Source organism: Hippoglossus stenolepis, chromosome 15 (assembly GCF_022539355.2).
Source record: "Hippoglossus stenolepis isolate QCI-W04-F060 chromosome 15, HSTE1.2, whole genome shotgun sequence".
Lineage (NCBI taxonomy): Eukaryota > Metazoa > Chordata > Actinopteri > Pleuronectiformes > Pleuronectidae > Hippoglossus > Hippoglossus stenolepis.
In genome coordinates this window covers 24,076,690-24,087,574 of record NC_061497.1, presented here as the reverse complement: position 1 = coordinate 24,087,574, position 10,885 = coordinate 24,076,690, and the positions used below count along the sequence as shown (strand labels likewise).

The following is a 10,885-nucleotide window of genomic DNA, read 5'->3' as shown; positions in this document are numbered from 1 at the left end:
ATTGTGTTTAACTTCAGTGACTTTAGAGAAAATAAGAAACGAGAAAACATGAACACGTATTAAATCTGTTAATCGACTTTGACAGTGAATTTGATTTTACTGTAGATGTGTTGTCATGGATACGGACATTACGTGATAATCTCCAACAGAAGAGCCGACAGTTAATTATCTATAAAACTCTTTCACAGCAGCTAATGAAGATGGAAACTAACTAAATGAAACGAGAAGGAAAAAGTGATGGAATCAGTTTTTTATCACAACTGAGACGAAACAGACGAAGACGTGACGAGAACTGATCTCAACAAACATCAGTTGTTTTCTGCTGCGTCACTAATGAAACTTTGTGTAGAAGAAAAAAAATCTGCTGAGTCAGATGAACAATGTGGTTTTTAGCTGCTGCTGATTCATGGATTATTGTTTACATCATCATCTACGTTTTCACATCTCGTTTGTTTACGCTCCTGTGACGTCACCGGTTGGACGTTGAGACGCAAACATGTGGACATCAGAATCTGATTATTGATTATTCTGAGTCTGAGATAATTCAATTTATAACCAATAGAACATGTGTGGAAAATATAGACACTGAAAATAATAACAATGATAATGAATATTATAATAATCTTTATTTATATAGAACTTCTCAAAACATGGTTACAAAGCTGAACAAATACAACACAACAAGTAAAAGATATAAAATAAAAGCTCAGTTCTGAAGGAATGAATTTTAGAATAAAACACTAAACATGTGACAGAACGTGAAACATGATGCTACTGGAACAAGAAGTAGAATTAGGTGAACGTCTGATGGAGGACTCTGATCAACACGTCTCCTCACGTCTTCCACCATCAGGAGGTCCTCAGTTCCTCTGCTCCTTCATCTCCATCACACATCCTGTAGAAACATGAAGTTACAAACTGGTTCTTCTCATGTAGTGAATCCTGTTGTTGTGTTGATGTGTTGTTGTGTTGATGTGTTGTTGTGTTGATGTGTTCAGGTCCATCAGCATCTGTTGGACTTGTGTCCTGGGAGAGGATCCTCACATGGGACTGAGCTTCATTCACTGATCACTAAGTTTCTGTTTGACTCTTGTTGAGACAAGCTGGGAATATGAGACAACTGTGAGACAAACTGGGAATGTGACAAACTGGGAATATGAGACAAACTGGGAATATGAGACAAACTGGGAATATGAGACAAACTGGGAATATGACAGATAACATGTGATTTAATGTGGTGCAGTAAAGGTTCGTTTTAAGATTTGGTTCAAAGGAAACCATGAATATATTTATTCTGGAATTTACTAATGAAATAAATGATTTAACTGATTGAGTTCATTAGATTCAAAGAGTTCCAGTGTTGTTCTGTGTGTTTGGACCAGGACCAGGAGCTTTAGGCGCTAGGACCCGTCCGACTGGGGATGAGGTCTTTGTCTCCTCCTCCTCCTCCTCCTCCTCTCTCTCTCTCCCTCTCTCTCCCTCTCTCTCCCTCACTCCTCCTCCTCCTCTCTCCGTGTCTCTCTCCATCAGCAGAGGTCTGGATGTTTGCTCAGACTCCAACATGGCTGTGAATCTCGGCAAGAACCGACTGGCCCTGCTCACCGCCTACCAGGACGTCATCGACGAGACCTCCGCCACCGACTGGTGAGTGACCCCCCCCCCCCCGGCCTCCGCACAGCCCCGCCGCGGTGCGGGGCGGCGCTGGAGCCGCGGGGCAGCCGCCGCGGAGCCGCCGCTGTGCGGGTTCGTTCAGGCTGAGGATGCGCAGCACCGGGTGCACCTTCATCTTCATCCTCTTCATCACCTTCATCCCACTCAGTTTCACTTTGTGTTGAAGCTTCTGAGTGAATCTGTCTCACTGACCTCATGAGGCAGAAATCAGCTGCAGAGTCGGTGTGTGTGTGCGTGTGCACGCTGGACCAGTGGTCGTGCGCGGACCAGTGGTCGTGCACGCGGGACCAGTGGTCGTGCACGCGGGACCAGTGGTCGTGCACGCGGGACCCAGTGAGCGTGCACAGCAGAAATCTTTGTTTCCTCTGCAGCTGGAAGCAATTTCAGCCTTTTTATACAAAGCGATGCGGCTGCGCGTGCGTGTTCGCGTGTGTGAGGCTGTGAACGCGCCTGAGATGCATGAGGAGCATCCTCCCAAACCAGAGAGGGGCGAGGCCGGGGGAGGTGGGGGAGGGGCTGGGGGCGTCTCTTTGTGGGGTTTCCTCACGTGGTGCAGGAGGCGGAAGTGAACGTTAACGTGAAAATGATTATTCGTTAAAAAGGTCAAATAAGTTAATGAAGAATTAGTTTGTTTTCAAACGAGCTCCAGTAAAAGTTGGAGATTTATTTATTTATTCCCGTGCCTCTGGAGGGATTCAGTCTCTCGTCCCGTTGTGAACACGATGTCTCAACGACGCCTGCGAGGAATTTCTTCAAATGTGGTGTGAAGGATCAGTTCGGCTCAAAGAGGAACTCATTGCAATTTGGTGTTCGGAGGTTAAAGGTCACGGTCACTGTGATGTCACAAAACAAGAGTGAACACGTCACGTTGAGCTCAGATGAGTCTGATTGGTCGACACGTAGAACCACAGGCGTCCAGAGGCTGGATGTTCTCAGGTTGTCCCCCCCGTCTCTTTCTTGTGAACACGATATCTCAGAAAAGCCTTGAGGAAATGTTTTCATATTTATCACAAACATTCATTTGGATTCACGGATGAATTGATTGGATATTGTTGCTCGAGGTCAAAGGTCAAGGCCGCTGTGACCTTACAAAACATTAGTTTTTTGTCTTGTGAACGTGAAATCTCAGGAACACAAGAATACTTTCATATTTGGTACAAAGGTTCAGTTTGACTCAAGGATGAGCTGATTCGATTTTGGTGAAGACACAAAAACACGACACACGTGTTTCCTCGTTTGTGTTAAACATAAAAATCCTTAGACAATAATTTGTTTAGTAAATCTCTTCCCTCACAGAAGCAGATGAATGCAGCTCTGTGTCAAACAGCCTGTGATTCCCAGTTACTGGAGTTTTCACACCAGCATCTAAACCCCGGATGGAAACGTTGCAGGTGAATTAAAGTGAAGTACGAGTGTCGTGGGAACTTTACAGAACCAATAACCTGCTCTGGTTTCACTGCAGCTTCTTCATTGTTCCTCTCGGAAACCGAAAAGAAGAAGGACTCTATTTCTTCCGTGAAGCAGTTTCACTTCAGGACGTTTTATTTGACTTTGAGCCGAACTGAAGGTTTAAAGTTAAACTGTAACCTGTTGTCCTTGGTGCTGATAAACCTGCCGTCACTGCTGCAGCAGAACAAACACATGTTCACTAACGTCCGTGAAACCACTGGTTTCTAACAAAAACACGACGTCATCAAGTCTGTGCCCAGTCGCTGACGGACGAGTGGGGCCGGTAGTTTTCAGATGAGAAGTTGTGTTTTTAGCTCCGATTTCAGATCCTGTTTGTCGTCGGTCACCATCTTGACTATGAGACGTGAACCTGTGTCATCTGTTGACGTTCACTGGTCTGAAGGAGTCAAACTGGAACAAACACTGGTTCTGCTTTCAGGTTGTAGACTCTTGAGTTTCAGATCCACATTCTGTCGGGGGTTTGGACAGTTTTCATCTGTCGTGAAGATATTTAACCAAAACATCAGCTTGAACAATCAGTTCCCTTGAGTCAGTGGCCTAAGAAAACTCTGCCACCAGGGGGCCCTCTGGTTTCTTAGTCACAAATATACTATTTAAACACTCTCTGATTTTATTCATCCCAGTATCTCCTTATTTCCCAAATTTGATCGGGGCTGTCAAAGTTCAGAATGATAAACCTCCAGCTTTGATTTCCGTCACAGGTTTGATTTCCGTCACAGGTTTGATTTCGCCACAGGTTTGATTTCCGTCACAGGTCTTGTTTGTGTCTCCCGCTCGTCTCTAACCAACTTGTGTAGTTGTTGATCTCGAGTCTCTGCGGGTTCCTCCCGTGTAACTCACGTCCGACCACACACGCGTGTCCGTGGTCCTGTTTGCGTGAGCGAGAGCCGTCAGCATTAACCCACCGGCAGGTTAGTGTTTCCTTTCTAATGGCGTCCACGTGTTCGTCCTGTCGGAGCGGAGACGAGGCTGCGGCTCTGCCCCCGTTTTTCACACTTGATGGGGTTTGAACAAAGGCCGATACTTTTAAACACGGCTGACCCCAAACAACATGGAACACCCCCCCCCCCACACCCCCTGACCTACTCCATCTACTGTAGCTGTGACAGACGAGACTTCCACCAGGTTTGATTGACAGGAAACATTTAATCTGATTTACTCAGTGAATCGCACAGGTCCTGTGATGAGCTCGTCAGAACCGATCACAGCTTTGTAGGTGGACCGGTCCTCGGTTGTTTGTGGCAGCAGTGGAATCTGTGGCTCCCTCCCTCCCTCCCTCACCTGCGCTGTACGTGGACACGGCCGCCTCGTCCATCTCAACCCTCGACTCGCCATTAGCTGTAAGTGGTTGAGAGCAGGCTGCCAGAAGTGATGTGATAACGAGCAGGAAGGATCCAGATGACTGATGAGTCAGCCTCTTGTATTTTATGCCAGAGTCAAACTCGTCTCTGAGAGAACGACCACGACGAGGACGCTGGTAGATTTCCCTTCAGCTGAATCGAGACTTTCAATCGCTCAGAAAAAAGGAAGACGAGGAAAATGAGCCAAATTAGTTTGAAACGAAGGTTGTTGTTTTGCGTAGTTCAGTGAATAACGTTGTTTTAGCTCGTTTGAGGTTCGTCGTTTCAATCCAAGCTCCTAAACCGGCTGACGTGCTCCTCAAGGGGTCACACACGTTATCACACAGGGAACCTCCAACTGGATCCGTGTGTCGTCAGGTGCTTCAGTAAGTTTGTCCTGTTCCTGCTTTACATGGAATTGTTTCACACATTTTCGTCCCGGTGTTGTTCTACAATTGTACTTTGGACCGTTTAGCGTTTAGGCCGTTTGTAGAGTCCGAGGTAGACGAGCTCTTCCTGTAGCCTCTGGTGATGAGCTGTCGGAGCTGTGTGGAGATTGAGTTGCCACCAGAGTCAAAGTTCATGTTGACTTCACACAAGCTGGATGTTTGTGTTGCCTGTGAGCAGAGCAACTGTTTCAGGTCAGAGCTCAGGAACAGAAATAATTCTGTGTGGAGATTCGGTCCGAGAGGAACCGGCCCTGAAGGAAGTAGAACCTGGTTGGAACCATTTTTCAGAACCCAACCATGTTCATGTTGGATTAAGTGAAATGACACCGTTTACATTCACAGAGGTGACGTCTGGTGTGTGATGTTAAATTCAACTGTTCAGATTCTAGAGACGTATGAAGTTTGTTATTTCATCTGGTCCCTGAAGTGAAAAGGAAAAGAACACCAGCTCCTTGAGCCACAACATGTCAGAATGCAGAGGAGCCGGCGCTGTGAGCGAATCACTGTTATCCAATATCAAACAATCCGCAGACATTCAGGAATGCTGAGCGCGCTGTGGCTGCTGCTGATTGGCCGGGGGGGCTACAGTCATATGACCCCTGACCCCTCCAGCTGTTTGAGGAAGCCATTACCTGACGCGTCACCTCTGGCAGGCGCACAAAAGAAGAAAATGGTGGTAAGAGGAGCCGAGCAGGAGGGTCGACGAACTCTGAGTCATGTTTCATTAACGCCGGCTCAGACAAAGTGACCTCCAGGACAGTTTGTTCATTTTCTTTCAGCCGCTCACGTTTCTCCACCTGCAGTCGCTTTTTATTTCAGTCTGTTTGTTTACCTCTGGGAAATCTGTGTTCTCCCTCAGGTCGGGATTCAAGGTCAGTTCAGGCAGTGACACTCTGAAGACACTCAAACCAAACACTGAAATGAAACCCTGCTGGAAACGTGCTCAGGCATTCTGGGATCACGCTGTTCTTTTTAAAAATACCTGGATAAATCATGTTTTATGAGATGAAAACAATTTGTTATCTTTTGGCCTTTTCCAGTCAATCAATACTTAACTGTTATTCCTTTAACCACCAACAGGATCTTTCCTGAACCGCAACCAAGTCGTTTTTAGTTCGAGAAACTTAATCAGACGAAACTACCTGACAGGAATTTGAGTTCCGCAGCGATGGAAGGTACGACTCAGCCTTCGAGCAGAATCCTACGAGCTGTGAAGGAGCTGAATGACCGTGCTGATGGTTTGTCGCTCTGACCACATCACGACCACATGTGACCACGCCTCTTGTTCGTGGCCGTGGTCACATGGCTTCTCTCCCTCTGCTTCACAAGATGCATGAACGTTGGTCGGCACATGTATCGGGCACAGATGTAAACAAAAAGCCTTCTGGAGAAATGGCCTAAAACCAACAGGGAGTCGGCCATTTTGAATTGAGTGGTCATTTTGGCAGTTTGGTGAACGAGCCAATGAGGGTTCAAGGGTCGAGAGAATCAATCAGAACAACCTGAGAATCTGCAGACACGATGAGACTGAGTCTTCATTGAGAGGCGGAAGTTTGACGTTCCACCAGGAAACTGATCTGCCTCCAACTTCTGGGAAATAACTTTTCAGATCACAAACGGAAACGAATGCAAAGGCTCATCAGCTGATTTTAATCGATGAATTGATGGAGCTCTATTCCAAAACGCATCTGCCTAAATCTTCACGTTGGATTATAAAGTCCCGACCTGAAGACGTCTACATGACAATATGTTAACGTGTCCATAGCGCCACCTACAGTTTGGAACTTCCATTTGCTTCTATCGCTCGGTATCAGTCCAACGTACGTGAGGCCCCGATCATCGCTGTTTGCAGCTTCAATTCAATACTTGTGAATTTATAAAACAACATAAACAAATGAATGAATGGAGACATTATATTTCATCAGCTCTTGTTAAATCGTCGGATTCACAGTTTATTGTTTTCTGAAGCCTCCGTCCGGCTGCACCGATTATTCTGTCTGTTGTAGACTTGTTGGTGCCAGTGAGAGACGAACCTTATTATTAATGGACTGAACAGACACACACACACACACACACACACACACACACACACACACACACACACACACAGGGTCAGCTTCATGTCTCTAACAGCAGATTCTCCTTCAGTGTCCTTGCTCTGAGGGTCCAGATACAAACAGACCAGTCAGATGTGTCCATGTTTGACCTCTGACCTCTGACCTCTGTCTCTCTGTCTCATCGTCCTCTGCAGGTTTTCTCCTTTACGTCCACTGACGGTGATACAGCAGCAGGAAGATGCTCGTGTTGTGATTCTCAGGCTCTCAGATGAATATAGATCAGAGTCAGTGGAGCCTCATGTAAAACAGCTTCTTGCTTTCATCACTGTGTGAAACTCGGCTGACACCGAGTCCCTGAACGATTCTCCACCCGTTGTTCTTTATCCTACATTTCTCGCCTCCGCACCTCAAGCTGCACTTTGTCTTTTCAGACATTCACTGGTTTAGAGACGTTTTTTAAATTCTACAGTTTGGTTTCTCTTCTTTAAACCAACGCGGCTACAAGTAGCATTAAATCATTCATCATCTACCATCATTTCTCTTTGTCGCATTTTGTTGATTTTATTTTGTCTTTCGCCGAAACCGAACCCAAAATATAATTTCATCAATAAATCTGTGATTTGAGCAAATGTTGTGAAACTGGGATCAGTAGAACCTGAAATCCGTCCACACGCTCCCCCGATGCTTTGGTGTCGCAATTTAACTTTGCTAGTTTCCTAAATATTGAAGCAAAGACAACGTGACAGTATTGGCTTTGTTTACTGATGTTTCAGGAAGTAATGTTGTTAGAGAGCGCCATCTACTGGACCAGGAGGAAAACGACCTCGCTTTGAGTCTGTATCCGTTTGATTGAACGTACGAATACTTTCATAAAAAGTCAAAGTTCTTTATGTCTGAAGGATTCGGTCAGAGTCTTCTCCAAATCTAATTTACATGCTGAGATACGAGTGGTTGTTGTGTTGTGTGTTCAAATCTGCAGCAGAAATCATTCACAGCGCCACATAGTGGACACAGGGAAAGACACGTTTTTGTCACAGACGCCATGTTGGACCTGCAGCTTCACTAAAGCCTCCTGCTGCCGCTCTCGGGGCTGGGGGGGGTTCTGACCTCAGATGAAAGCCATTGGAGATGATGAATTCAAGGCACCGTGTCAGAACGGCTCGCCCCGGGCCGTCTCCCCGGTTACCTCCCCCAACGGCAACAAATCCTGGAGGTTTTCTGTTTTTATTGTGCAGCGAGGAGCCGTGCACAGACGCAGCTGCTGCTGTCGGGAAATGAGATTTTCTCCAGAGATTGTTCATGTTTCAGTCTGAATTTATTCTGGGTGTTTTAGCCGAGAGCGTCTCACTTGGTGAAAGTACCAGGACGTGTTTAAAGGTCTGAGACGTCAGCTGTGTGAGCGCTGTCGTCTCGTGTGCTGGTGCGACTGAAGGTCAGTGTTTGTCTTCCCCCTGGTTTCCTCCCTGCTGATCCACTCTCTCCGACTGACCTCGGCCATTATTTATTCAGAGGTTCTGCTCGAACAACAACATGCAGATCTCCACAGGACACTTTCTGTTGTGATTCCACTCGTCTCCTGAATCAGGTCGATATTCATGCTTCTACATGAAATATCTCAAAAGCCGTCCGATAGATTTCCCTCTGACTTTTCACCACAGCGCCACCATCAGGTGTAAAAACACAATATCAATACTTACCTGAATAAATGATTTGAAACTAATAAACATTCTTCAGAAGAACGTCTGCAAGTGGAAGTGCAGTTTGACTAAATGAACAAATTGTTGATAAGGTTAATGATCAGTTAATTGGTTAATTGGTTAAACTTGTGAACAGAAATGTTCGCAGACTTTCTGAGTTGTTGTTCCGACGTTTGGTTTTCACGTGAATTTTCCCACTTGAACGAAGATTCCGAGCAGAAGCTTCCGTCCGTGTTCATACTCGTAGCTAACGTTGACCATCAGTGTTGTTATCCAGATAAAACAGGAAGTTGTCCTACATTCTGGGCCCGAGGGAGGAAATAGTTTACAACACATGAGTCGATGGAGGTTTCTGCCACTCAGGGAAACCGTTGAGCCCAAAGCCACTGGTCTGTTGAATGATCAGTGCTCAGTCGGCTTTATTAAAGCGCTGAGTCAGCGAAGTGAAAGTGTCAGGCCGAGTGTCAGGCCGTCATTCTGCTGCCGAGGTCGAAGGTCGTCAGCCGAGCGCTGCGCTACAAGAGGGAGGCTGCAGTCGTAACATTGCAGCTTTTCAGATTTCCTCCACTTCTGTGTGAATCACTTGCTCTCTGGCCTCACACTTTCATGGCAGGAGGCAGAGAAGAAGATTAAATTGGCCAGAAAAGAGAAGCCAGGCAGCGGCTCGTATTTTTAGCTTCGCTCTCACACACCGAGTCTCTGTGGACTTCAGCAGTGAGTCGGGTTCGTCGCGTGAGATTTGAATGTGTCGGCTTGTAAATTACACATTCAGTTATAGAAATAAATCACAGATACAGACTCTGAGCGAGATGAACCACAGACGTTTAAAATGACCTAGCTAACAAATGAGGATCAATGTTTACGTGAACGGTCACGTGACGTGTTTTCAGATGTGTTCATGTGGACGGAGATTATTTCTGATGAGTAGCTAAAACCCACGTCGAGCTAGGGTAGAGTTTTAGTGTGTGTGTGTGTGTGTGTGTGTGTGTGTGCGTGTGTGCGTGTGCGTGTGCGTGTGTGTGTGTGGTGCGTGTGTGTGCGCGTGTGTGTGTGCGCTTGTGCTCCGTCGTGAGTCGAGCGTCTCCACAGACTCGAGGCTGCTGCTGAATAAAAGACTGAAACTGGAAAAGACTGAAGTGTTGATGAGTGTGATTGATTTCCTCGGCTGTTGATCTTTTTTCCGTTTCCTCACCTTCTCTCTTTTTATTCTCTCCGTCTCATCTCTACAGATGTTGACAGCTTTGGTTGTAACCGTGGCAACTGCTCATTCATATACAAACGGCTTAAAGGAAACCAGCCAGGAACGAGACTGAAGCTAACATTTCACATCCCCCCCCCCTCTTGCTTTTAACCCTGGTGGCCGTTGTGTGACTCTGCAGAATTTAACACCACTTTGTCTTTTATCCAATAAGAACCCTCAGAGCTGAAGTTGCTCTGGATTCACATTGGAAGTCAAAGCGGTTCCGTCTCATTTCCCAGTAACGAGGTCATTTTTCTGTGCTGGTTGTTTAAAGCCGTGAACCTTTGGACTTCACGGACTTTACCTGCAGCTGCATGAGGGGACGTGGACCTCTGCACCGGTCGCTCTGGAAAACCACGGCTGCCTTCAGAAGGTGGATGTTTGACATGTTGACAATTATTTTGTACCGTTTGAAAACAAAAGGTTATTGATCACGTATATACATATATATATATATTTCTTTGTTTCAATCTCTACACAGCCGTTTGCTTTTTGCCTCCATCTTCCTCCACCTCCTCTTCATCACTCCCCATGTCCTTTCCTCCTCCTCCTCACTTTAGATTTCTCAAATCCTCCCTTTGTCCCCCCCCCCGCTGCAGTTCTGCCTTTTCCAAGCTCCTTTAAACTGTGTGTAGACGCTGCAGCAGTTAAACACAGATGGTCTCACTGGGTCTCTGTGTAAACAGGAGGACGGAGGGACGGCGGACAGAGTTTGTCCTGTGTGGACAACTGAGTCACAGCAACACTGCCGGGGACTGGGAGAGGGCGAGAGACAGAGACAGACAGTGAGAGAGAGAGAGAGTCGTCAGCCGCTGTGGTCACAACGGTTGTTTTAGGAAAATTCCACACTGACAAACAAAGGTTGTGTAAATTCTTGAAACCCACAAAAAGACTGAAGAGTTTTCAAATGGTCCCAGTGTCGGTGACGTGAGACGAGAGCTGGGACACACGAACTCAAACC

General features: G+C 46.3%; 1 protein-coding gene across 4 annotated transcripts in view; it reads left to right on the top strand.

Annotated features, from left to right (window-relative positions):
* Positions 1 to 1,487: 1,487 nt before the first annotated feature.
* Positions 1,488 to 10,885, top strand: part of dbn1 (drebrin 1) — a 99,610-nt gene continuing 90,212 nt past the window's right edge. For 2 of the 4 annotated variants that reach the window (XM_035178894.2, XM_035178892.2), the window contains exon 1: positions 1,489 to 1,644. In XM_035178894.2, the coding sequence (XP_035034785.1) occupies positions 1,562 to 1,644 (83 nt within the window). In that variant the 5' untranslated portion in view covers positions 1,489 to 1,561. Of the gene's footprint in view, positions 1,645 to 10,885 lie in introns of all 4 variants that reach the window. The other 2 variants (XM_035178893.2, XM_035178895.2) reach the window with 2 other exon arrangements.